A 27730-nucleotide genomic window follows, 5' to 3' on the forward strand; every position below is an offset into this window, starting at 1 on the left:
CAATTACAATACCATGAAATTTCAGATTTCAATAGCTGAAATCATGAAATTTACCATTTTTAAATCCTATGACCGTTAAATTGACCAAAATGGACTGTGAATTTGATAGGCCCTAGTTATAATGATTCACTAAGATGGGTAGAACATGGCTGGGGAGACTGTTCTGTTTTACAGTAACCCAGGCGGTGGTGGTTTTGAAAGTCTAAATGGGCCCGTATTGGGCTTAATATTAGCAACATGCTTTGTTCTCCCTTTTTACTTTAAAAAAGGCAGTTTAAATCCAGAAATGTTCTACAGATACAACAGGGAGGTTAATAAACGTGCAAAAGTCAGGGCACAATGTCAAAGCTTTCATTGTAGCGTTAACTCAGCTACGTTGCATTTAGGTTCACATTGAACAATCTGTTAGTAATCAAATATTATAGATGTGCAAAAATGGAGAGTTAGTGCTTTATCATTGCTTGATTTATATTCTTAATCTAACAATGAGACGCACGTTAGAATGATCTTCTTACAATAAGTACAGTGAAGTCAGTGCTGGTTCAGTGCTTCTGCACAGCCATCAGGGGGCGCCGAAACCATTCTTCCAAAAATTGTCGTTATTCCTCTTTAATTTGAGTGACATGGATCGGTTGATTTTTTTTTAAAAAAATCACCTAACACTGAACAGTATTTAGAACCTGGACAGCGTTCTTAATGATTTTCTATCTTCAAAGTAGGTCCAATCTGGAACCAGGCACTTTCCTTGTACAGGGTTTTATTCCTGGAGCAGATTAGGACTTGTTTGACACAACGGTTTTGGCTGGAAAAGGCTGCTTTGTCAAAGTCAAACGGTTTCCATGGGAAAGGGTCTGCTTTGGTTGATTTTCCTACACCAAAAAATTTTTAAAAAAATCTTTTTTTTTTTTTTTTTAATTGTTGAAATGAAAAACTCTGGTTTTCTGGCTCAAAATAACTTTTCACTTAGAAATTTAAGCTAACTCTAGTTGGGAAACAATGGTCAAAATCCAAACAAAATGTTTTGAAATGATTGAAAGGAAGTGGTTTGATTGACCTGAACCAGTTATATTTTAAGATGTTTGATTGGTGAAAATTTTAGATGTCGACTTTTTGCCCCAAACCCAGGATGGGAAATTTTTTGCTTGATCTCGAAATGTTTTGCAGGATGGGAAAGCAGTATCTTGCCTAGCTCTGTTTATTACCTGTGACAGTGGCCGGGTGGCAGCGGATGCTGTTCAGGGCAAGTAGAAACATCCATTTTTCCTTCCAGGGGGAGAAGGACTGGCAGAAATATGAAGTAGCCAGACGTTTAAAAGGTGTAGTTGACAAGATCCGCTCTCAGTATCGTGCAGACTGGAAATCCAGGGAGATGAAGAAACGGCAAAGATCTGTGGCCCTTTACTTCATTGACAAGGTGCCGGCTTGCTTCTCTGTCTTGTTGGGCTTGTTGCTTGTAAAATTACTTTATCTGAGGTACAGTCACACTTGCTGGTAGCTGCGAGTCATGGGTTAGCCCACGAGTGGAAGCCACTCGTGGTCACAGAGAGCGTGGGAGTGCATTGCGATGGGAAGTGTCCAGAGCTGTCCGTGAAAGCATGCTGGTGATACAGCATCATATGGACTGTTACACACATTTCCTAGAAAAAAACAGCCCTGCCTTTGCTACCCCCCAACACACACTGATTTCCAGCATGCGCGCGATGCTTGTCTAACCTGCTGCCGCTTGCACAGACGAAGAAGGGACACTGCATCCGCTGACAACAGAGTTCTGTGTTGTGAGGGTTATTTCAATGCTGCTGCTTGTTGCAGGGAATTCTCCGACTGAAAATAGGGCTGTATTATCCTTGCTGCATGTAAATGCAACTGAGTCTGTGTCCTCTTCTGATATCCCTCCCCTGGGCCATCTAATTCCTGAACTATTTCCTGCCTCTCTCCGGCCTAGCTGAAGGCATAAGCATAATGATACATGCGTAGCAAGGGCCCTTGAGATGCTTTCCTGCCAGGGCATTTCTTCACAGCTGTTCGAAGGGGTGTAAACATGAGCATAAAGATGAACGATGGAGCAAAGAAACTCAAGATGCTAATGGGGCATTTAGAGTCTGTGGTGATTGGGACTGTGCCGACCCCGCGGTGGAAAGAAGTATACAGTGTGTTTCTCACAGCATCGTGGCCTCTTTAGCGCTGTTTTTGGGGGGAGGTGTATAATGGAAGATTAGGGGTTTCCATCCCTCCTCTGCTGTGTTCCTCCCAGCTGGCCCTGAGAGCCGGTAACGAGAAGGAAGAAGGGGAGACTGCGGACACAGTTGGCTGCTGCTCCCTGCGTGTTGAGCACATTAAGCTGCACCCAGAGCTGGACGGGCAGGAGCACGTTGTGGAGTTTGACTTCCTGGGGAAAGACTCGATCCGGTATTACAACAAAGTGCCTGTGGAGAAACCGGTGAGCAGGGCTGGAGGGAGGTTCGCACGCACTCCCACAGATAGCTAATCGATTCACAGTGCCTGTCCATTTCCCTAGTACCTAAGCGTCTCACAATCTTTAATGCATGTATTCTCCCAACCCCCATGTGAGGTAGGATAGGGTTATTATCTCCATTGTACAGATGGGGAAACTGAGTCATGGTGGGAATAAGTGACTCACCCCTGAATGTACAGGGAGGCTGTGTCAAAGCAGAGACATGAACCCAGGTCTCTCAACTCCCAGACTAGTGCCCTAACCACTTGGCCATCCTTCCTATAAGAGCATAAGAACGCCTGTGCTGGGTCAGAGCAATGGTCCATCTAGCCCAACATCCTGTCTTCCGACAGTGGTCAGTGCCAGGTGCTTCTGCGGAATGAACAGAACCGGACAGTTTATCAAGTGATCCTGCTGCCTATTAATTTCATTGGATGACCCCTAAGTCTTGTATTATTTGAAGGGGTAAAAAACACTTCCCTATTAACCCCCCCTTCCCCCTTCATGTTTTTATAAACCTCTGTCATATGCCCCCTTGGTCATCCCTTTTCCAAGCTGAACGGTCCCAGTCTTATTAATCTCTCCTCATACGGAAGCCATTCCATACCCCTCATCATTTTTGTTGCCCTTTTCTGTACCTTTTCCGATACCAATATATCTTTTTTGAGATGGGATGACCAGAACTGCACACAGTATTCCAGGCATGGACATACCAGGGATTTATATAGTGGCATTATGATATTTTCTATCTTATTATGGTCTCATTTCCTCAAGAAAATTGAAACGAAATATTGACACTGGTCTGATTGTCAACTCCAGCCTGTCGTGTGCCGTCATCAAGGGCCGGGCCCTCAGCTGGTGGAAATCAGTGTAGTTCTGTTGACTTGAGATTCACACCCGCTGGAGACCTGGTCCAACTTTTCTCCTAGGAAAATGGACTCGAGCTCTTCTGTGTCTTAACACTTCTGAGCTCAGAGGCTTTATTTTCGGTCGCCACACCTTCTCCCCCCCGCTTTGTAGTTATTGTCACCATACTGGGTGGAGTCAGTGTAGTTATTTGTACCACATACATGCGGATCTTAGTTTCCCCAGACCATCCAACGTCATTGGGTTTGCACTTGTAAGTTGGTGAAAGATGCTGAAATACACTTGAGTGACAAGCTTTTTAAATCACAAGTTACAGTATAGAGAGAAAAAATGTACTGGGCCATATGTCACTGGCCTTTGCGTATTTAGGGTAATGCTTTTCTGTCCTCATTGACTTCAGCCTAAATTAGCAAACGATTCAAATGCATCGTTATCTACCTGGGGTCTACACTCTATGCTGCCACGCTGTCAATTGGCAAGAGCGTTACCTCTGTGTCCCTTTTCCTGATCTATAACATAGTGTGATACGCACCTCACAAGAATGGTAATGCTAAATGCAGGTGGGTAATCTTGTGTCTGAGGTAAAAACATTTGCCCAAGGTCACAAGAAGACAGTGGATAATCTGGGGATTAAATCTAGGAGCCCCAGCCTTCAGATGGTGTGATATATCCATCACGAGGGTATTGAGGCTTAGCTAACGTTGCTTTGGGATTCTGGGATGAAGAATCCAGTGGAGGGTAGCATCCGTGAGAGCTGCCACCTCACTTTTGCATGGCCCTTTGATGTAATTCTTCGTGTCGTTGCAGGTGTTCAAGAACTTACAGTTATTCATGGAGAACAAAGACCCAGGGGACGACCTCTTTGACAGGCTGAATGTAAGCTGGAATCGTCTTGCTCTTGAAACCGAAGGGCCAGTCGTGCCGACTTGAGCTAGGCAGATAGTGCAAACAGTTGCCCCAGTCTTGCCTGCAGCACCCCAAGCTAGTTCAGTTCCATACTTCCCTTGAGCAGAGAGGCTGCCAGACCCGGCAATATGGTGTTTGCATAAGGGGGTCAGTTGGGTGAGGCCCCTCGTTTCATTTTTACCCATGACCTTGATTTTTAATGCCCATCTTCTCCCGTGATTAGCTAGTGCGACCAGCTGTGTCCCCCAGCACCCCACTGTAATCTTTGATTTCTCAGTCCAGTTGCTGCGTGAGTAGTAACTCGGCAGCTGGGCTTTCTGGACCTCGCACCACGATGGTAGACCCGCTGTCTCCAGCAGGTTATAAAACTGCCTGCAGCAGCTTAGGACAGCTCCAAATGGTCCAGGGGTTCAAAGTCTGCAGCAGACCCACAGTCTTGAGGCCGTATTTAAACAGAGCCAAACCTTTCCCTCACCGACAGGGCAAGTCGCTATTTCCTGAGGGCAGCCATGCTGTCAGAAATGGCCTACATCCACCAGTTTCTGTGGGGATAGCCTGAGCCACCCTTCAGAAAAGAGGCTAAGCAAGGCTGGGTCTTGAGATTGAGGGCCTGCTTCTCTGGTGCCCTTCACCTGTGCAGAGTGGGGGTTTAACCTGACCTTTCTGACGTGTGAGAGGTTTTAACACCTCTCAAGGTGCAGGGCAATTTAGAGCCTGGCCCAGAGCCTTCTGTGGTTTCTCTCCTGGAATCTGGCCTCCTGCCGAGTTGTGTTAGCCACCAGCCCATAAATACACGCTAACGAATCGTTTCCATTTCTGTGGGCACTTCAAAGACTTGTGAGCCGCCCTCTCCCAGGCCACCTCAGCTTTTGTACCCAGTCTGCTCCCCTATGCTGCATTCACACCCCCCAAAACATTGTGTCTTCAAATGCATGTTGTTTCTATGGGAGGGCTCTTATCTGTGAGGCCAAGGATGCCTAGCTAAGTAATTGGGTCCTGCGACAGTTTTTGCCCCCCCCCCAAGCACAAACACCGGTGGTCTTGGTGTTTAGTATCTGCGTCTTTTGATGGGACTGTGACTCCATGTGGCTCAGCAGTATAAATTCAAGCCGATGTTGGATCTGATCATTAGCTAGTGCAGATCCATTGAGTTCAATGGAGCTATGCCAGTATATGCCATCCCGTATACTCACCAATTTCAGAGCTAATGTGCAAAATAACAAGAAATCTATGCACTTCTCTGCTCCTCATCACTGTAGTTTTCTGTGCCTAAAGTCTGCCCGCTTACAAATAAAAGGGAAATTGAAAACCAAGCACTTTGTTTTCCCGCTTTTTACTAATTTTCCCCTCTGCCTTGTCTCTTTTTTTCAGACAACGGTCTTGAACAAACATCTTCAGGATTTGATGGACGGGCTGACAGCCAAGGTGTTCAGAACTTACAATGCTTCCATCACTCTGCAGGAGCAGCTGAAAGCACTCACGAACGGTAAGAGAACGTTTCCTTCAGCAGCTTGTGGAATTCATGGCCACACGAGGCAGTGGAATCAAATGCCACATGCCCATAGCAACATGCAGTTAATGTGAGTTAGGCTGAAAGTTATCAAAGCCTCCGAGATACCAAATGAGTGTAGTAATAGTCAGGAAGGGAATATTTTTTGCCTTTGCTGCACAGTGGATTAGCGGTATTATCTTGGGCCTATTGTTTTGCCTTGCTCTGGAACATGAGTTGTTAGCTATCTCTGGAGGCAAGATAATGGGCAAACCCTATGCACCTCTGGGCCCTCTTTCCTTCTTCCGACCTCTGATACATCATAGGGTAGCCCGTGATTTTAGTTTATTGTTCATTTATTATGTGATGTTATGATTAACATGTCATATTTTATATAATTATTGTATGTTAAATAGAGTTAAGTTGTAGGATTATAGAGGTATAAGATTGATCTTACTAAACTGGGAGGAGTGGTAGATACGCTGGAGGGGAGGGATAGGATACAGAAGGACCTAGACAAATTGGAGGATTGGGCCAAAAGAAATCTGATGAGGTTCAACAAGGATAAGTGCAGGGTCCTGCACTTAGGACTGAAGAACCCAATGCACAGCTACAGACTAGGGACCGAATGGCTAGGCAGCAGTTCTGCGGAAAAGGACCTAGGGGTGACAGTGGACGAGAAGCTGGATATGAGTCAGCAGTGTGCCCTTGTTGCCAAGAAGGCCAATGGCATTTTGGGATGTATAAGTAGGGGCATAGCGAGCAGATCGAGGGACGTGATCGTTCCCCTCTATTCGACATTGGTGAGGCCTCATCTGGAGTACTGTGTCCAGTTTTGGGCCCCACACTACAAGAAGGATGTGGATAATTGGAGAGAGTCCAGCGAAGGGCAACAAAAATGATTAGGGGTCTGGAACACATGACTTATGAGGAGAGGCTGAGGGAGCTGGGATTGTTTAGCCTGCAGAAGAGAAGAATGAGGGGGGATTTGATAGCTGCTTTCAACTACCTGAAAGGGGGTTCCAAAGAGGGTGGCTCTAGACTGTTCTCAATGGTAGCAGATGACAGAACGAGGAGTAATGGTCTCAAGTTGCAGTGGGGGAGGTTTAGATTGGATATTAGGAAAAACTTTTTCACTAAGAGGGTGGTGAAACACTGGAATGCGTTACCTAGGGAGGTGGTCCTCTTCCTTAGAGGTTTTTAAGGTCAGGCTTGACAAAGCCCTGGCTGGGATGATTTAACTGGGAATTGGTCCTGCTTTGAGCAGGGGGTTGGACTAGATGACCTTCTGGGGTCCCTTCCAACCCTGATATTCTATGATTCTATGATCAGTGTGTCGTTGATTGATTTCTGTAGTTATAACTGGTACATTGATGTGTATGGGAGCCGGGTATGCTGTGACATTCATAACTTTGTTGGCAACTTCAGTACAGTGGATAGAAGATAGTGGGCCTTGTGATCGTCTGTGTTACTTGCCTGTGGTTTCATCTGTTCCGATGAGCTCTAGATCTAAAACAAGCGGAGATAATTCTGTTTAACTTGAGGCTGTAGCTACCAGAGCTTAACCCTCAATGGTGTCACATAACACTGCTAAAATGAACCTCCAATAAAAATAAAGGCTGCAGATAAATAGGGGAGGGATAGCTCAGTGGTTTGAGCATTGGCCTGCTAAACCCAGGGTTGTGAGTTCAATCCTTGAGGGGGCCATTTAGGGATCTGGGGAAAAAATTGGGGATTGGTCCTGCTTTGAACAGGGGGTTGGACTAGATGATCTCCTGAGGTCCCTTCCAACTCTGATATTCTATGATTCTAAATAGGTATATCCTGTAAATCAGTTAAATTTTTTCCCATCTTGAAAGCCTGTAATTTTTACCCTCTTTCCATTTCCTTTACCGGGTGCTTAACAATTACATTGTGTTTTTCCAGCTGAGGACAACGTAGCAGCAAAACTCCTCTCCTACAACCGAGCCAACCGAGCAGTGGCCATTCTGTGCAACCATCAGAGAGCCACGCCCAAGAGCTTTGAGAAGTCGATGCAGAACCTCCAGGCCAAGGTAACAGAGGAAGGATGCTGATAACAGCCTGAAGAGTTATTGCTTCTGTGTATCAGATGCGTTTCAGGGTTGCTAATCCGGACTTTGACCAGGTGCTGCGTGGTTTGGGAGAGTTTTTGTTTTGAAATTACTTACCGGGCATCAAAAATGATTTGAGGGCTGGAAAAAATGCCTCGCGGAGAAACTTAAGGAGTCATTCTGTTTAGCTTATGAGAAAGGAAGTCAAGAGGTGGCTTGATTACAGCGTAATGGCGGGAAAATCCTGGGTACTAACCAGCTCTTTAATCAGAACAAGAGCCGGTGGCAGGAAGCTGAAGCCAGCCCAATTCAAATTAAAAACTGGACACACATTTTGACTAGTGAGGATGACGGAACTCAAACACTGGAGCAAACTCCAATGGGAAGCGCTGGGTTCTCCATCTCTTGATGTCTTCAGATCCAGACTGGCTGCTTTTCTGGATGCTTTGGCCACGCACGAGCGATTGGATTTGGTACATGGGGTAACTGGCTGAAATTCTATGGCCTCTTGTGCAGGAGGTTGGATTAGATCTGTGAATTCAGGGTGCTTTTCCTTAGCCCCGCCAGACAGTCCTATTGATGTATCCCTTACATTTCTATCGCTTAATTATTTCAGTGTCTGAGCTCATTATCAGCTGTCTTTATTTGTTACACTTAGATTAGATTAGAGTTGAAGGCCAAAAGGAACCACCAGATCATTCAGTCCAACCTCCTGTATCTCGCAGGCCACAAGCAGCACCCAGCACCCACACACCAAACCCAACAACCAGAATTAGACCAAAGTATCACAGCCCTCAGGAAAGCCAACTAGTGCATGTCACAAGCAGAGAACAGGAGGGACTGAGGTGCACCAGTGCCCGAAGCTCCTGCAGTGGTCACAGCAGGAGTCGTGAGCTCTCTGAGCAGCGAGGCTGCTTTCTGAGACCAGCTCTGTCCGTCTTTTTACGATGCGAAATGCCTAAAACCAGGTCAGCAAAAAGGGACTGGCCTGTGGGACATGCAAAATTCTGGAGCAGGTGTGATAGGAAACCCAGGGTGGAGGTGACAAGGAAACCCAGTAGTGCGTATGATGGAGACGAGATGGTGGCACTGGGTCGCCGTTGGGGTGGAAGCGATGTCAGGTCTTCTCCGGGAAGAAGGGACGTTCAGGGTAGTTTGTGTTTGTTTTCCCAGATCGACGCCAAGAAGGATCAGCTGGCCGAGGCGCAGATTGAGTTGAAAAGAGCCAAGGCTGATCTCAAAGCCAAAAAGGATGTGAAATCTAAAGCGTGAGGATCTCGTTTATTACAGTCTTTGTTAGCAGAGGGAAGCGGGCAGGACTGGGGACATGGCTAGACTATACGATTCAGCTGATTTAAGTTAAGTCGACATACAGCCACCGCAGTAATTAAGTTGATTTTTAATGTCCACACTATGCTCTTTCTGTCGGCGGTGAGCATCCTGACCAAGAGCACTTGCAGCATTTTAACTGGCATTTTGGGGCCCTTGCAGCCAGAGCCCCGCTGCCTGGGCCTGACAGCCGGAGCCCCACTACCCAGGCTCAGGCTCTCCTCTCTCTTTTGCCCCCCACCCCCACCAATCCCTCACCAGGCAATGGGGCTCCGGCTGTCAGCCCCGGGTGGCAACAGTCAGTGTAAGCACAACCCAGTGTCTGCCCGGACATTGCGTTGATCTAACTACATCGACCTGAGCGCTATGCCTCTCGCGGCAGTGGAGTGAAGTCCGTGTAGCGGGAGAGTTACATCAGCGGGAGCGATGTTTTAGTGTAGATGCTTGCAGAGTTAGATCGAGGTCAGCTGCCTTATGGCGACCTAACTCTGTAGTAAGAAGAAAAGGAGGACTTGTGGCACCTTAGAGACTAACCAATTTATTAGAGCATAAGCTTTCGTGAGCTACAGCTCACTTCCTCAGATGCATATCGTGGAAACTGCAGCAGGCTTTATATATACACAGAGAATATGAAACAATACCTACTCCCACCCCACTGTCCTGCTGGTAATAGCTTATCTAAAGTGATTTCCAGCACAAATCCAGGTTTTCTCACCCTCCACCAAAACCTGGATTTGTGCTGGAAATCACTTTAGATAAGCTATTACCAGCAGGACAGTGGGGTGGGAATAGGTATTGTTTCATATTCTCTGTGTATATATAAAGCCTGCTGCAGTTTCCACGATATGCATCTGAGGAAGTGAGCTGTAGCTCACGAAAGCTTATGCTCTAATAAATTGGTTAGTCTCTAAGGTGCCACAAGTCCTCCTTTTCTTTTTGCGAATACAGACTAACACGGCTGCTACTCTGAAACCTGTAACTCTGTAGTGTACACCAGGCCTGGGTGATACGGGATCCATGGACTGGGGAGAGGGATCGGGCTTGGTAGTTTTTCTTAGCCTTGTTTTCAGTTTCTCCTGCCACTCCGAACTTAGAAAACCCTTGCTGTGAAGCATCAGTGTGGGAGTCACTGGGGGCCATCATGACTTTGAGGATGTTCCTTACTAGCATGGCCTGCTGGTTAAAAATGAGCTTCTGACCTGGCTCTTAGGCCTGGAGCCTGCAAGAGTGGAGGGTGAGGGGGTTTCTTTATGGGAAATCATCTGTATAAAGGCAGGTTTTGGACACCACGAGCTGCCCACCTTTATCGATGCTCCTGCTAAAGTACTGCCCAGACAAGTGGCACATGCTTCAAGCTTCTTGTGGATAGAGACATTTGATCTGGCACAAAGCTGTGCCCTTGGCCGGAATAGGGGGGGAGGAGGAGGAGGAGCACTGGCATTGATAGAAGGCACCTTTGCCATCCAGCAATGGTTTCAGAGCTCTTAATCGCTTCACTGATTTCCCTTCTGGGGACTGGTTGTCATGGTGACCCTACTCTTGAAGGTCACATAAAAACCCAGGTGTTTTGGTCTGTTGAGTCTGTCTTTTGAGATCCACCTTAGTGCCCTAACCAAATCCTCCTCGTCGCTATCTTAGGAACATCTCTAGGCTTCATGCCATGCGGTCTCATCCTCTCGATGCTAATCTATGCAGCGATTGGCCCTAAAATGGGTTATTGGTTGCTTCATGGACTAGCAAATTGGATGCTGTGTAGGTCTAACAGGCTTGTGCACAATGCTGAAGCCAAAGACTCTTTCCAAGCAGTCGAGTCTTTCAATCTACTTCTCCAACATCATTGTTACCAAATTTCCTTGCAAATGATGGAACACTCTCCATCAAACGAATCCCATATATCCATGACCTTGTGCCGCCTTTATCCTGTAGCCTTTTATTTTATTTAAAGTGAATGTAGTCATGGGGTATTACACCACCGTGGGTTTGGCTCTGGCGGCTAGTTTCAAGTTCAATAGAGTGCAAGTCACCTCTGCTACTTGCTTCAGATATAGAGTCTCTAGGACACATAAAGACCCAGGATAGTGACCACACAGACATGCAAGTACAAGGTCTAGTCTGTTTTACAAGTTTTATTAAAGTTATGATTACCCAAGCATGTAGAAATGCTATACAGACCTATGCACAAGTTACAACTATAGTTATACTCACATCCTTAACTATAATGTTAGGGTCTGATGGGTCTCTCATGGCTTGATCGTCAGTAGAGGAATGGTTCCTGCTGGAGTTTCCCATAGGGAGCTCAATTTTCCCAGTCTGGCCACTTTTGTATAATGTGGTTCTGTATAAACCTACATTCTGCGCATGTCCATAAAAGGGTCAACCCTCTTTTTCCTTATTGGTCTGATGTCCCCATGAAACTTAAGGGACCCCAATTTCTATAGGTTGTGTAGATTCTCTTTATTCTCATTAGCACTGATGCCCCCTGCGGTTAGGACATGTGTTAGAACAATGTGATTACCGGGTATCTTGTAAGCAAAAAAACTTTTACTGTTAATTTTTTGCGATATCACCCATTGGTGCATCTTTTCCCTTAATTTTAGGGCATCGGGTTATTCAGTCACTTATTTATGTCAGCATATCTTATCGAAAGGCCTAGTATGGCTAAGCTAAACCTGTAGGCCTTGCGTTTCAGCTGTACTTACTTAGATGCCTAATGCATGATTAGTCCCTTCTAACTACCGATCAATCTTATACTTCAAGAATCTTACAACATAATTCTATTTAGCATACATTGATTATATATAAGATAATTAGGAGGCTGGAGCACACGACTTATGAGGAGAGGCTGAGGGAACTGGGATTGTTTAGTCTGCAGAATGAGGGGGGATTTGATAGCTGCTTTCAATCACCTGAAAGGGGGTTCCAAAGAGGATGGCTCTAGACTGTTCTCAATGGTAGCAGATGACAGAACGAGGAGTAATGGTCTCAAGTTGCAGTGGGGGAGGTCTAGATTGAATATTAGGAAAAACTTTTTCACTAGGAGGGTGGTGAAGCACTGGAAGGGGTTACGTAGGGAGGTGGTGGAATCTCCTTCCTTTGAAGTTTTTAAGGTCAGGCTTGACAAAGCCCTGGCTGGGATGATTTAGTTGGGGGTGGGTCCTGCTTTGAGCAGGGGGTTGGACTGGATGACCTCCTGAGGTCCCTTCCAACCTGGATATCCTATGATTCTATGATAACGTTAGTTAACTATAACATCATACAATAAATGAACAATAAACTAAAATCCTTGGCTACAATCCCTAGCATTTATAGTTGACACCAATGGGAGCCTTTCCACTCACTTTAATGGATCACCGCCTCAGGTCTTAGTGACTGTTAAACAAAACCTCTGGGACTTGACCCTCGTGGCTGTGGCAAACCGGGGGTCTTGGCTCCTTCTCCTGGCTTGGTCAGAGCGGCAGGCTCCGTCTCTGTTGTTGAAGCTAGGTGTACGGCAAGTTTGCTTGCCGTGCCGTACGTAGGACGGCTAGAGCGCTGAGGGGCTGCACTGCAGTGTATCGCTCTGTATTTCAGCCCTGCTTTGTTTCCCTTTTTTAACGTCCCGTCTGCCTTGTCCCTGCTCTTCCGCCAGCGCCGTGGAGAAGAAAAAGAAGCTGCTGGAGAAGATCCAAGAACAGCTGCTGAAGCTGAACGTTCAAGCCACAGACAAAGAGGAAAACAAGCAGATTGCTCTGGGCACATCCAAGCTGAACTATCTGGATCCCAGGATTAGTGTGGCCTGGTAGGCTGCTGGCTCTCTTCAGAGCTGTTCCTTTACCCTCCTATGTGCCTATCCCATTGACGCAGAGCAAGCGCTGCCCATGCCGAATGAAATATCCACTTGCCCCCTCAAACATAGGCGCCGACTCCGCGAGTGCTCTGGGGCTGGAGCCACCCACGGGGAAAAAAGTGAGTGCTCAGCACCCACTGGCAGCCCCACTAATCAGCTCCTGCCCCCCACCCCCAGCCCTCCCGCCAATCAGCTCCTTCCCCTCCCTCCAGCCCCTCCCACCTGCCACGATCAGCTGTTCAGCAGCAAGCAGGAGGCAGCTGGGTGCATTTGGGGAATGTGGCGGAGCAGAGGCAGAACAGGGGCGGGGAAGGGGTGGTGTGGGGGCGGGGCCTGGGGCGGAGCAGGGGTTGAGCATCCCCCGGGAAACGACAAAGTCGGTGCCTGTGGCCTCAAGTCTCTGGATCTGGGGGAAAGGGGGCGTTTTGCAGACAAAACCAGGCTTGGCAGGGCCAAGGCTGCCAGGAGAGGGGCAGAGTTGCAAAGCTGCGCATCCCTCACAGGGAATGTCCTGCAAGCAGCTCTTCTTGTGTATGACAAGGGAGCTTCAGCTAAGGCAGCTCTGCTCTCCTCCTCTGTGGCAGGATGGCCCCGGGCACAAAGGCGATCCCTCAGGAAACTGGGTCCCAAACCAGCCTCTGAGGGCTCGTCTGTACAGCGAGCCAGCGTGCGGCAAACTGGGGTGGGAATCTACAGTGCTGTAGCCTGCAGCCCCCGACTGGCCTTATGGACCTGCTCCCATGCGCTAGAAATTGTGTAGCGTGGCACCGGGGTCCCTACCGAATGGTCAGTGTGCAGCGCCCTGCCCTAAGTTAAAACCAACACCTTGAGTTGCACCCATTGGAAGCTAGTGCAGATCCTAGGGCACCTGGTGTCTTGCACTGCTAGTGGGAAACTCGGCTTTCCTTATCTTTCTAGCCCTGTGGTATCTGAGCACTTCACAGTCGTTAATGGTTTTATTCCTCCCAGCACCCCTGAGAGGTAGGGAAGGGGTATCCGCCTTCTACAGATGATTAGACGGTGATGTGGCCAAAGTCAGACAAGGAACCAGGCTGAACTGGGAATTGAACCCACATCTTTTGAATCCCAAGCCAGTCTCTCATAGGCCAGAAGGGACCATCATGACCATTTAGTCTGAGCTCCTGCACATTTTAGGCCACAGACCCTCACCGGCCGTCGCCCGCAATAGGCCCCTGCTGAGTTATTGATGTCCTCATGGTTTAAAGACTTCACGTTACAGAGAATCCACCATTTACACTAATTCATACCAGCAAGTGACCCTGGGGAAAATTCCTTCCCACCCTCAAATATGGCAGTCACTTAGACCCTGAGCATGTGGGTGAGACCCACCAGCCAGACACCCGGGAAAGAATTCTCTGTAGTAACTCAGAGCCCTTCCCATCCAGTTCCTGTCTCCAGCCGTTGGGGATTTTTGCTCCTGGCAGTTGCAGATCGGCTCTATGGCATTGTAGGCTGTCCCCTCGTACCATCCCCTCCATAGATTTATCAAGCTCCGTCTTATCCACTGGCCACCCTTCCTCCCTCCATTAGTGTGTAACAGAAGACTAAAAAGCTGTATAGTGCTGTGAGTGGGGAAGTGATGCATGCCACTCACAAAACTGCGGTTCCATACCTCTGTTATCTCAAAGCCTTTATGTAAAGCTAGAGAAAACCTACAGAATCTGACAACATTAGCAAATGCCCAGTGGGTAAGAATCCTTCCCTGACAGGGTGTTGAACTGGCGGATCTAATAGCAACTGCCTGCTGCTGCCGACACCTTCTGCTACCATTCAGCGTCTGCCCTGTGCTTGCCCGCAGGTGTAAGAAGTTTGGAGTGCCCATCGAGAAGATTTACAATAAGACCCAGAGAGAGAAGTTTGCCTGGGCGATTGACATGGCTGATGAAGACTTTGAGTTCTGAGAATGGGGCTTCCCACTGAGAAACGGAAACCCGTGTTACCTCTTGTTCTTCTGGCAGCTTTGGAAGTTTTTATGTATTGGGGAAAATACGTGTAATGGAAGAATTTGATACATGTATATCATGTCTTTTTTTGTATAAAAAGAACCCCCGAGTTTAAATCGGAAACACAGGTACCACTCCCAGTGGTACTAATCCTGACTATAGTGGCCTTATATATGAACTTTCAGTTCCTTCTCTCTGCTCCCAAGTGCTTCATGTCTTCTTTCCCCTTCAGTTCTGAGATGATGGAGGTTAGGTACGAGTCTTAAGTATACAGTATAAAACTACATTAGATTATCTAATCCCATCTCCATTCTCTGTATCAGGGTGTCTGTACCCTTGCACTCTGCCTGAGAATTAGCTTGACAAGAAACACTAAGGAATGATAGTGCTGGAACCAAGCGATTGGGGAGACTGAAAGCAGCTGTAACATGACTGAAGGGCTGTAGCAGGAGTCCTGGGTATACTGTGAGAAGGGATAGTCTACAGATTTCTAACCCTGTCTGAGCTGGAGTAAGAATTACAGGATATTTTATTTTCTCTATTCTTTGGAAGGGGAAACTGGTTCAGATGCACACAGATAGTCATGGTGATCTATAGGAAACATTCGGTTTATGGAGGGAGGAAATGATTGAAAAGGCCAACCAGCACTTAGGGTTGTTATACAATAGATGGTTGAAACCCAAAATGAAAATCCTATTGATTTGAGCAAAGCCTGCTCAAATGCACCTTCACTGTATAACCTTGGTCTAGCAGAACCGTTCTCTGTGGCCCTGATCCAAAACCCACTGAAGTCAATAGATGTTTTCCCATTGACTTCAGTGGGCTTGGGATCAAGCCGCAGATATCTTTAGACACCATATCAGTTGATGCAAATCTCACCACACCCGTTCACTTTCATATTGTGGAAAGGTGTCAGGTCCATGGCAGGGGTTGGAAATGTTAGGTAGGGGTCATGGTTTTGCTGTAGAAACGACAGTAAGTGGCATGTGACTTCACTGACTGAGTCCATGTTTCTCACTGCTCTGGTGACATAGGGCAGCAAGCTGCCCTCATCACAAACCAGATGGGGATCTACTGTAGGCAAAATACAGTAAAATGAAGATATTTGCCATATCACTATTGATCACTTGTTTTGATACAAAGCACAAAGTTTTTTATGGATCTTGCAAGCAATAAGCCTGAAAATACTTTTGTCAGTAAACCTTTGTATGCACATTAAGGGTTAATCCTTACCATTCAGTGGATAAAGTCCATGTCACTGCGGTCTGGAGGTCCTTTTCTGCATGTTGATTTTCAGACCATCGCTCATGTGTTAACTTATTTAAGTTCTCATTTCTGTTTGAAGTTAGGTGCTTGAAACATTTCATTAAAATCTGAAATATTTTTGGGTACATTGGTCCTCTCGTTTATCCAGATAATCCAGTCACAGAACCTTGCACTGGAAGTTGGTCTCTGGGGTGGTGATGAAAGGGCTGCCTGCAAAAGCGATGCACATGCAAGTTTTTGTGAGGACATATTTGGAAACAGGGCTCTAAAATGTTAACTTTAAGAGAGGGCGTTGGACAGCGGTAAAAGCAGGAGAGAGGACTTGTGTGCAATTGACCGCCATCTATTAGGAAGCAGGGACTTTGGGTTTCTAATCTGATTGTTGGATGGGTCCCAAAGTGATTTTGCTAGTTCGTGTCTGGTGGATACATGTCTCCTAGTAATATAAATAGGACCTTACCAAATTCACAGTCCATTTTGGTCAATGTCTTTGTTTAAAAAATCGTAAATTTCACGATTTCAGATATTTAAATCTGAAATTTCACAGTGTTGTAATTGTAGGGGTCCTGACCCAAAAAGGAGTTGTAGGGGGAGGCTTCCAGTGTTGTTATGGGGGGGTTGCGGTGCTGCTATCCTTACTTCTGCGGCTGGCAGCAACGCTGCCTTCAGAGCTGGGCGGCCAGAAATAAAAGGAGGCGTCAGCTGCTTATGTCGTGACACTTCCTGGGCATGCCAAGGGCTGGGATGCACCTCGCTACCACCTGTCCTCTGCATGAGGGTGTCTTGTCTGTGCCTGCCAGAGGTCAGCTCGCTGACACCCCCAGCCACAGACACGCACTCCTCCCCCCTCAGCCTACGCAGGCTCCGCTGTCCCTCGGCAGGTTAGCAATAGGCACACGCCAACCCCCGAGCCCTCTGAGCATCCGCCTGCAGCGTCCAGCCTCAGAGCCGCTGGACGCTCCCAGAATTCCCAGCGCCACAGCTCCCAAAGGAGCAGCCCATGCCGCTGACCAGTGTCACAGCTGGACCCCGCAGCCCTGAACCCGCAGCACGTAGATGGGCTCATGGTAAAAGCCCTGACGACGTTTATGTAACAAAGGAAGAAACTGGAGAAGACGCGAAGGGGACTAGTGGCCTCAGAGGGTTACAGACAAAGTCAAACCAGAACACACATGCAAGAGCCGAAACGCCGCAAAGAAGCTGCCTTCTCGTCTAATACAGGCTTCTTCCCCAAAGTGCTCCTCGGGGGGCTTTTCACCCAGGCTGGCTTAGACCAGAAGAGCCAACTCTCGAATGTGGTGGGAGGGGGGCTCCCCCCAGCTTTGCCCCAGGCCCTGCCCCGACTCCGCCCCTTCCCCCAAGGCCCCACCCCACCTCTTCCCGACCTTGCTCCCTCCCCCCCACCCCCCAGTGCCTCCTGTGTGGGCGGGCAGGAGGGGCTGATGGTGGGTGCTAAGCCCTGGAGCACCCGTGGGGTCGGCGCCTATGGCTCAGACCCTCCTTTCATGAGACCAAGCCTGCCGGCAGCTTGTCTTCTCAGATGCAGCATGCCAGGGCATTCCTCTGCACCCCTAGGTATGTCAGGCCATGTCTACACTAGCGAGCGCATGGCTGTACCAATGCAAGTAACCGCGCTCCTGTAGCCGCACTGTGCCGGTGGGAGAGAGCTCTCCCGCAGGCAGAATTAAATCACCGCCAGTGAGTGGCGGTAGCTATGTCCGTGTGAGAGCTGTGCAGAGGAGCGCTTATGCCAGTGAAACGTATGTGGCTCAGGGGGGTGTTTTTTTACACCCCTGAGTGACACAAGTTTTGCCAGCATAAGCAGTAGTGTAGACATGCCCTTAGACCAGTCCTTTGTTCTTCTGTAGGCTTGCCCCACCTTCCCCCGCTGCTCACCTCTCCCTGTTAATGTCTTCTCCAGGAGTCCCCACAATTGCGTCACTTGACTCCGCGTTCAAGTAGATTTCCATTGTAAGCCACACGGTACACAGTGGACAGCCAGGGAGCTGTGTGTGTCCCACCTCCTGCCTGGTGGGACCTGTCGTAAGGCATGTACCTCTGGCAGACCTGCCCTTTAATTCAAGGCTCTAAGAACATGATTTCCAGAATATGTGCATAGCTCCTTCCATATTCTCTGCGCACACATCTGGCAATGTGTATGATACCCACTGTGACACAGGCGTTTGGTAGACACCTTACATGACACTCTTTGGTGACCTAGTACGAAGATACAGTATCAGACCCAGGGGATCCCTGTAACTATTATGTAGCCCTCTGCCAGCTGGCATTCTGAGGGCCTTTGGTCACATATGTCAATCATCTTTCTTGTGTGCTTTGATTAGCAGTGAAATAATTGACAAGACTGACATTTTACACACTCATCATTAGGTTTCAGAGTCAACGTGCTGAGTGGCACCTCACTCTGGCATCACGAGTAAATGGAATTTAAGTTGTGAGTAGAGAGTGACTTTACCATCAGTCATTTTCCAGTCCAAAGCCTGTTAAAAATAGCTAGTGATTGCTTCATTATTACCGGGCCATGGGAACTTCCCTGTACCTAAGCCACAGGAGACAGGTCTCTTGAGACACCTATTGCACTTCCTAATAACTTTCTAAATAGAGAACTGGAACTGTAGGGTGAGGTTTCTCCTTTGACATTGCTGAAGTGAAGCTGTTGCCCTGGGAAAACAGCCGTGGATAATTCACGTTTGTTCTCCAGCTAGAACCTGTTCGGGGTGGGGCTAAGAAGTGATTTCAGTCATGATGGGCTGCGATACGTCAACTGTAAGCCCCTTGGGGGCAGTCTGTGTTTGTACAGCACCTTGCACGGTGCGGTTCCTGGTCCATGATTGGAGCTGCTAGCTGCTACCACAATCTAAATAACAACAGGCAAGTTGGTTTCATTCTGGAATGCTGAAAATCTCAGCCCTCTTGCCCTGGCTGTTCACAGTCAGAGGATGGTGATATACATGGCACGTTCTCCTGGGCCACCCCTTGTGCATGAGAGGCGGGCCTGTACAAACCTCCAAAGCCTCCACCATCCTCCTTCAAACTCACTTCTGTGGCGACGCCCAAACCCCCTCGACAACGGCTAGGCAGTTGTGCGGTAGCTGCCCCTCACGGCAAACTGGCTTGTCTCCCTGTTAGCTTGTCCTCCGCCCCTTTTATGTCCACCTGTTGTTCTCTCATCATAGGCTGGGCCTGTGAGCTCTTCGGAACAGGGGCTGTCTTTTTAGCTACATGTGTGTACAGTGCCTAGCACAATGGGGCCTCAGTCCCTGACTGGGGCCTCGAGGTTGTACGGCAATACAAATAATCAATAGATTATAAATGCCCTATGCAGGCCTTGCAGTGGGGTTGGGGTGTGTTACTCCTTTAGGCAGTCCGTGTGTTTTTCTTTTGGAACGTACTAACATGTGAAGCCAGGCGGGCTGTGAACCCCAGTGTGTACAGACCCAAAATAATTCCTCACAGCTCGGGGGCGTGGGCCTGAAGTGCCCCCACATTGACAAATGCCAACATTCCCCTTGGCGTTCTCAATCTAATGTTCAGAAATAGTTCTTGTGCCCATAGTACTTACGTGGCTCTTTGCTCTGCATTACCTGAGTGCCTCATTGTCTTGAGTGTATTAACCCCAATGACCCTCCTGTGAGGCAGGGCAGGACTATTAACTTCATTGCTGAGATGGGAAACTGAGGCACGGACCTGCTAAGTGACTTGCCCAAGGGCACACAGGCAGCCTGTGGGAGAAGCAAGGACTTCTCCCAAGCCTTAGGTGAGTGCCTTTAATCATTGATCATTCCCATTTTGTGGTCTGTGGGGCACTTGTTGGTTCTGGCTTCTCCCCCTGTGTCACCTGCTAAAACACATTAATAGAAGCTAAAACCACACTTAATACTTTCCTAGTTTCACCTTGCCACGTCAGCAATTGCTATACTTGCAGAGGGATATTAGCTGGATGCAAACAGGAGAGGAGGGTCTTGTGGTTAAAGGGCAGGCCCAGGCCTCAGGAGACTGGGATTCAGTCTTCGGTCTGACACAGACTTGCGGCATGACCTTGGGTAAGTCACTTAACCTCTCTGCATCTGCAGAGTGTGACTGGTAACCCTGTCCTGCCTCACAGGGGGGTTGTGCGGGTAAATTCATGAGCAAAGGTAACAGGCTCAGATCCTGCAGTCATGAGCATCGGCGCAATGCCTGCGAATAAAAGAGGAGGTGTCTGGGGCAATCTCGGCATTAAGATCATAGGATGGAAGGGACCTCGAGAGGTCACCTAGTGCAGGTGAGGCAGGACCAAGTAAATCTAGACCATCCCTAACAGGGTTTTGTCCAACCTGTTCTTCAAAACCACCTATGATGGGGATTCCCCAACCTCCCTTGGCAGCCTATTCCAGAGCGTGACTACTCTAAGTTTGTTCCTTATATCTAAGATGTGGGTCGCACTGTGGAAGAGTTTGAGAACCGCTGGCTAACGTGAGCAGACACAATTTGGTGGGTTGCATCTCTTGCTATCCTCGCACGCAATGAGCCTGGGAGCAAACTTCTCCAGGGAGTTATTTCAAGTGAACATGTCTGAGAGCCTTGCCCAGGTCATTGCAATGAAGGTGCAAGGTCTCGGCAGAAACACACAAAGACAGTCACAGTCTGCAAGGTCTCTGGCGCAAGGGGTAATGTTTGCATTGAGAAATCAAGATAAATTCAGAGAAGCGGCAACCAAGAGTCACCAGAACACCTCGACTTGGGGCTCAACCCAGTTCTGTGACCTGGGGTGGAGACCCTGACCCTCCCAAAGGGAATTCTATCCCCTCTGTTGCCCCAGCAGCCATGCCCTGTGCAAAGCCATGCTGACGCTTCTCTCCCAGGGGACCGTGTCAGTTGACATGGGTGGTCATTTGTTTTGCTTTGAGAATTTGGGCTCGATAACTATTGCTCCGTGCTGGTGTTCTGATGCAATGCCAGAACATCTGCCCATTGCTGACCATGTGCGGGGCTGGGTGTGTATTAATTGCAGTGCATAGAAAACTGCCTACGGACAGCACTTAATTAGAAGGCTGTCCCTCGTGGCTTACATGATGTTTTACCTATTACCAGCTACACCCACACACTCCCCGCAGCGTGAGATCGCACCAGGTAGGAACATGCATTTTCTTACCCACAGCACGTGGTAGGCCACGTTACTCCAGTCATTTGCCTCTCCTAGCTGTCTGCAGAGATGTCATGTTTCTTGCTTTTAATAGTGTGCTCGCCCTGAGGCAGTCGCAACTTCCATACAGGGACCGAGTGCCCTGGAGCTGTCTGTACAGAGCCATCAAAATGACACTCCAGATTCTGGAGGGATGTAGCTTGGCTCTTCAGGGGTCAGTGGTCGTAGGATTTGGATGGATTTGATTGACAGGATGCACGGATCTGGATGTCATTCTACTCCCTCAAACAATCTCTGCTCCCATTTCTCAGAGAGATTTTCTGCATCCACCAGCCGTGTCCCCTCCCAGGCTCTTCCCACGCGTAGTGTGGCTCGACTCACTCAGTTCTACAGCCTCCCTGTTTTGTAAAGATAGAAAAGGAGACACCAAGGGGTAAATGGCTTTTCCAAGGTCACATGTGGAGATTGCAAACACGGCCCAGCTCCTGTGACTCCCAGTCGTGTGCATTAGCCCCTCATTTCGTTGGTTGCCAGCTGTGAAACACTAGGCATTAGATCTCCCTTGTTGTCTCAGTTACCGTCTGACACGGCCACCTGGAAATGAACCATACGTGTCCCTGCCTGCATCAGCTACTGTAGTTACACCATTGTCACAAGAACATAAGAACGGCCACACTGGGTCAGACCGAAGGTCCATCCAGCCCAGTGTCCTGTCTGCCAACAGGGGCCAATGCCAGGTGCCCCAGAGGGAATGAACAGAACAGGGAATCATCAAGTGATCCATCCTCTGCCGCCCATTCCCAGCTTCTGGCAAACAGAGGTTAGAGACACCATCCCTGCCCATCCTGGCTAATAGCCATTGATGGACTTATCCTCCATGAACTTATTCAGTTCTTTTTTGAACACTGTTATAGTCTCGGCCTTCACAACATCCTCTGGCAAGGAGTTCCACAGGTTGGCTGTGCGTTGTGTGAAGAAATACTTCCTTTTGTTTGTTTTAAACCTGCTGCCTATTTTTTAAAAAAAGTCACCTATCCGTTCCCGAGCTGTGGAGAGCTCAAAGATCTTGAACACCTCACTGGTGGACAGTATCTTCTTGTTGCTCAGGCAAATTTCCCTGACTCTGGTATCGTGACAACTTCAGAGTCCTAGCATGGTTGGGGGAGGGGGGGCCATCTACAGCTATTACAACATCGCTGCTCAGGAAGTGACGTTCGCTCCCTCGTGCCATATGCATTGGACTCAATCTTACAGGTGCCTCCTTCTCCTCTGTTTGCTCTGCCAGACTCTCATGCATTGCTGACCTGCCTTGGCAGAAGGTCTTCCCATGTGCCTGGGCTTTGTGGGATACCCCGGGGATGCCCTGGTCTGGTCCCGCACACAGCGGCTCTGCACCCAGCACTTGATTGGTGAGGTTTGATCTGGACAGTTGAGTCACCACCAGACACTGTTCTGTGCCCCAGATGAAACTCTATTCTTTTTGCCCCTCATTTGGAATCAGAGGAGGAGACAAAGATTCATAATACGGATCATGAACAATAACCCTACGCGGCTGACTATGGTGATGCTTCCTTAGAAGAGGCCCTAGGTTTACTGTCAGGGACGTGACCTAATCCCTAACCTCTCCCAACTGCCCCCAGACAGTCAGCCCCCTAGAATCCAAGACCAATGCAAGCTGGGGACAAGGCTGGGCATGAAAAGCCAGTACTTGGTTCCCATGCGGATTCAGTGCCCAGTAAACCATGCGGCAGCTCTTCAGCACAGCTGCCACGTGAATCAGAGTGTGTTGTCATGAGTGACCCAGCCCACTTCAGAAATGGACCTTTAAAATTCCAGCCTTCGTAGTCACAAGAACCCCGGGGAGGTATATAACCCACCCCTGCGGTGCAGGCTGAGGAATGCAAAGCAAGATGAGGACCTGCCTGACTATATTGCTGGCTGTTGTCCTGTGTGCTGAACAAGGTGAGGTTCCCAGTGATTCTCTTGGGCTGCACGGTATTACAACATGCTCAGAAAGGAGGGGGACATGGGGAGGTAGCTGACGTTATTCTGAAATGACCTGCCTTGTGGTTTGGAGACCAGCATTTCTGTAGAGGGCACGATGGTCGGAGCTATTAAGCATCAGAAGGTGGGAATCCCAGAGTCTTCCCCCCTCCCCCCCATGATGTCTCTCAGCTGAAAGTGAAATTATTCTTTGTGGACCTGTCAAGTCTGAATTCCCACTCTGGCACTTCGAGTGCAGGAGGTGGGGGCCCACAAGGATTCTAAAAATTACTGGCCACTCCAGGCTTGTATTAAACGCTCAAGGTTACAGCTTAAAGGTTACAAGCAAACAAAAGCATCTGGGGTTAGCACAGAGGAGATCCACAAGCCAAAATAAGAAATAAACCTGATCGCATCTAACTAAACATTCCCGATCCAAATGATTTCTTCTAGGTATGGAAGGTAATTTTTCATACCTGATTCAAACCTTACACAGCATTCTTGCCTATAGCATTGCTGCTCCGTGTCCTGCAGCCCGGAGAACAACAGACAAAGGGAAAGTTTCTTTCCAAATTTTAAAATTTCTTGCCTTCCCATTGGCTCTTTTGGTCAGGTGCCCACTCCTTTTCTTTTACCTGGGGGCTTGTTAACCCTTTACAGGTAAAGCAAGCAAAGAACAGCTACCAAGAGGGATTTTACAGCTAACTGGCTGGCTGGCTGTCCATCAAAGGGAGCTATCCCCCCACTTTATTTATCAGAGGATCCATTCTGTATAATTTATTTCACCCATTTCTTGCATTGTTGCCGACCTATCCTAATCCCTAAAGATGGGTTTTCAAACATCAGTGTGCTTCACTTTGCCCAATGTAAGTAAATGGAAATGTAATTGGCCAAACTGAGGGCAATTACATTTCCCCATCTGAATGGGGTGCCTTCAACCCGAACTAGCTGAGGGTGTGCTATCTGGCAAACCCCTCGCTCAAATTCTTCAAATTTTACCCACAAACTCTACCCTGGTCCCTGGCTTGACCTACCAATTTTCAGGCCAATCTGTCGTTTCTTGGGGGAGTATAGAGAGGGTGCAAAATTCAGCCATAAACAGAGACTGCAAGCTTCGTTCTGGAGAGACTACTGCCATGTTACTGTTTGCAGAGTGCTCTAAATGTGCAGAGTATTATTAAAGCCAATCTTGCAGGTATAGAATTGCATAAGTATCCCAGTGCTTTAGTTGTGGGAAGGGTTTCCTGGTAGGAAGCATTAGTGTTGATCACTATTGGCAGTAAACAAAGTAGAGGGATCTGGCTTAGAAATCCCTATGTCATCTTAATTATTTTCTGATGTGTGTTGAAAAGTGAGACAAATCTATTAGAAAGTGTTTTTTACTATTGTAATGGGGGTTAGGTGTTTATCAGCAGATGGATTGGGGGATGGAGGGACAGGATGGTGGTGTCATGTATTGCAAACCTTGGTGTCATGTATTGCAAACATCTCTGTGATCTGCATGGTGTTTCCCTTCCTTAGCTCACTCGCTGAAGTGCTACACCTGCATCGCCCAGTCCAGCAACGACCAGTGCATGATCCCCACTGACTGTACCGATGGTGACAAATACTGTGCAACAATAATCGGGACTGACAAATCTAGTAAGTTTCAGCATTAGTGACTAGCAGAGAGAGTCTGTCTACTAGTCTGGGCACATCACGGAGAACAGAGAACTCCTGCTTTCTAATGCCACATGCTACATGACACTGACTCTTTCTCTGAGCTTGGCCACATCACTTACACTCCCTCTGCCCCACTTTCCCCAGCTTTGAAATGGAGATAATCAAATTCACTCAACCTACCTCACTGGGATATTGTGAGGCTTAATTAATGTTGTTCACAGGTATAGCCCCATATAATTGCTAATTATTCTCCTTATTACTGACCAGTGAACACATTATTAAAAGGTCACTGCACTCATTTGGCTCAGCCATGGCAGCCTGGGACTTCAAAAGTGCTCACCTGCTTCTTACCAAGGATATCATAGAATCATAAAATATCAGGGTTAGAAGGGACCTCAGGAGGTCATCTAGTCCAACCCCCTTTGCAGTGAAACCCGGGTCCTCTGCAAGCACTGGGAGTCCTGTTATGGTTATGACCCGGCTCTTGGTCACTCCTTGTTATTACAGCGGTGGCAGAACAGACACCAACTCCATGTGCTTCAGTAGGGCGCTAAATACTCCTGCAGGTGGTGCTTATCTGGCCCCCACTGCTGTTGTACCTGAGCATCTCCCAGTCTTTAACCTGGCCTCACCCCGGTGAGATAGGGCAGTGCCATTGTCCCCATTGTACAGATGGGGAACTGAGGCACTGATCCTCAAAGGTATTTAAGTGCCTAGCTCCCACTGATTTCAATGATTCTTGAATCTGGGCCTAAGCAACCTGCCCAAGGTCCCACAGGAAGGCTGTGGCAGAGCAGAGAAGTGACTGTCCTCTCTCAAGCCTTAGAGCAATGCCCTGAGTACTTGGCTATGCCGCAATGCTGGAGCTCCCTCGCTTTACTGAGACCCCCCACCCCGAACACCACATCCTTGTCCTCTCTAGCAAGTGGACGTGTGGGTTTGTCTTAACTCCACGTGCAGCATTCCACATTAGAATAGAATAGACTATCAGGGTTGGAAGAGACTTCAGGAGGTCATCCAGTCCAACCCCCTGCTCAAAGCAGGACCAATCCCCAACTAAATCATCCCAGCCAGGGCTTTGTCAAGCTGGGCCTTAGAAACCACTAAGGAAGGAGATTCCACCACCTCCCTAGGGAGCCCATTCCAGTGCTTCACCACCCTCCTAGTGAAAAAGTTTTTCCTAACATCCAACCTAGACCTCCCCCACTGCAACTTGAGACCATTACTCCTTGTTCTGTCATCTGCTGCCACTGAGAACAGCCGAGCTCCATCCTCTTTGGAACCCCTCTTCAGGTAGTTGAAAGCAGCTATCAAATTCCCCCTCACTCTTCTCTTCTGCAGACTAAACAAGCCCAGTTCCCTCAACCTCTCCTCATGAGTCATGTGCCCCAGCCCCCTAATCATTTTTGTTGTCCTCCGCTGGACTCTCTCCAATTTGTCCACATCTCTTCTGTAGTGGGGGGACCAAAACTGGACGCAGTACTCCAGGAGTGGCCTCACCAGTACCAAATAGAGGGGAATGATCACATGAGCTCCCTGTTCAAAGAGGTGGCCACTACCAGTGGGATGGCTGTAGATCATGAAGATTTCTCAGCCCTTGATTGCCAGATGAGCTAGTCCATGAGGCTGCTCTCCCCTCCGGGCCAGGCTGCAGTACGCTTTGTTTCTCTTTTGATTTAGGCTCTTCCGGTGCAGTGCGCATCACCAAGCTGTGCCTGCCTATGTGTACAGCAGCCAGCCAGCACGCCGGCCTGGGAGACGTGTCTACCTCCTGCTGCCAGAGGGACTATTGCAACCGCAGCGGGGCGGCCAGCTTGAGAATCAGCTACGCAACGCTGGAGGTTGGGATTTTGGCCAGTTTTGTCTGTCTCCTTGTCTGGAGCGGACTGTGATGTGTTGGGAAATCAGGGGTTTGTCTTGAAGAACCCATGCTGGTGCCCTAAGCACTAGCTCTCGTACGCAACTCGTGTATCGCCCTTCCCGCCATGGTTCTGTTCCCAGCCGCAGCTCGGCATGTCCAGTACGTTCACTGCCATGTTCGTGGGGTTGAAAGCACAAGAAGCTCAGTTGAATAGTGCTGCCCTCTCCGGACAAGCCTGCCTGGGCTCTAGCTTGTGAGCTCTCTGGAGCAGGGACTCCGTTTGATTTATCTCTATAGTGCCTAGCAGAGTGGGGCCTTGATCCCTGAATGGGGCCCACTGGTGCTACCCTAGTAATAAATCATCACAATGCCTGTTCTGGCCGGAGATGCCAACACACATTGACTGACGTTCTGTAGACTGGGGATTGCGGCGTGCCCCTGTATTTCCTGCTGAACGTGCGGGTGCCATGGAGGTCAGGGGCTCTCTAGGGAGGAATTATGTCAGGAGAGCAGAGGTTTTCAATTCCTCAGGATGAGATTTGTGTGGATCCTGAGACCCCCACCCTTACCCAACAGGTAGTCTCTGGCCTTACATGGGAAACAAACACCTCGAATGAGTTATCTTTCCTCATTGTCTGTTCCAAATGCACCATGGGAATGAAGAAACTAAGGTTACCCCTGAGTGGAGGGCAGCTGGGTAGAGCCCTCCAAGGAACTGGAGGATCCTGGACAAGCCCTTGCAAAGACTGTTTGCTGCTCCACCCTTAAATTTTATAAATCCATGGTATGCCCACACCTTGAATATACTGTGTGTAATTCTGGTTGCCCCATCTCAAGAAAGATATATTAGAACTGGGAAAGGTGCGGAGAAGGGCAATGAAAATTATTAAGGGTATGGAACATGTGAGGA

The 27730-nt window shown here is 48.4% G+C and overlaps 1 protein-coding gene and 1 pseudogene across 4 annotated transcripts in view; both read left to right on the top strand.

The window, feature by feature from the left end:
- The window catches only part of TOP1MT (DNA topoisomerase I mitochondrial), a 55744-nt gene extending 39448 nt beyond the window's left edge, over positions 1-16296 (top strand). For all 3 annotated transcript variants that reach the window (XM_084618507.1, XM_084618508.1, XM_084618509.1), the window contains 8 exons: positions 1271-1414; positions 2252-2437; positions 4127-4195; positions 5597-5711; positions 7641-7768; positions 8960-9054; positions 12744-12893; positions 14761-16296. In XM_084618507.1, the coding sequence (XP_084474633.1) occupies positions 1271-1414; positions 2252-2437; positions 4127-4195; positions 5597-5711; positions 7641-7768; positions 8960-9054; positions 12744-12893; positions 14761-14863 (990 nt within the window). In that variant the 3' untranslated portion in view covers positions 14864-16296. The remainder of the gene's footprint in view (positions 1-1270; positions 1415-2251; positions 2438-4126; positions 4196-5596; positions 5712-7640; positions 7769-8959; positions 9055-12743; positions 12894-14760) is intronic.
- A 6928-nt stretch (positions 16297-23224) lies between these two features.
- Positions 23225-27115, top strand: LOC311515699 (lymphocyte antigen 6E pseudogene; annotated as a pseudogene). Its single transcript, XR_014714602.1, has 3 exons — positions 23225-23276; positions 24819-24938; positions 26640-27115. The product of XR_014714602.1 is annotated as a lymphocyte antigen 6E pseudogene (transcript).
- Positions 27116-27730: the final 615 nt, after the last annotated feature.

This window comes from Lepidochelys olivacea (genome assembly GCF_965140295.1).
Source record: "Lepidochelys olivacea isolate rLepOli2 genome assembly, chromosome: 2".
NCBI classification, from domain to species: domain Eukaryota; kingdom Metazoa; phylum Chordata; order Testudines; family Cheloniidae; genus Lepidochelys; species Lepidochelys olivacea.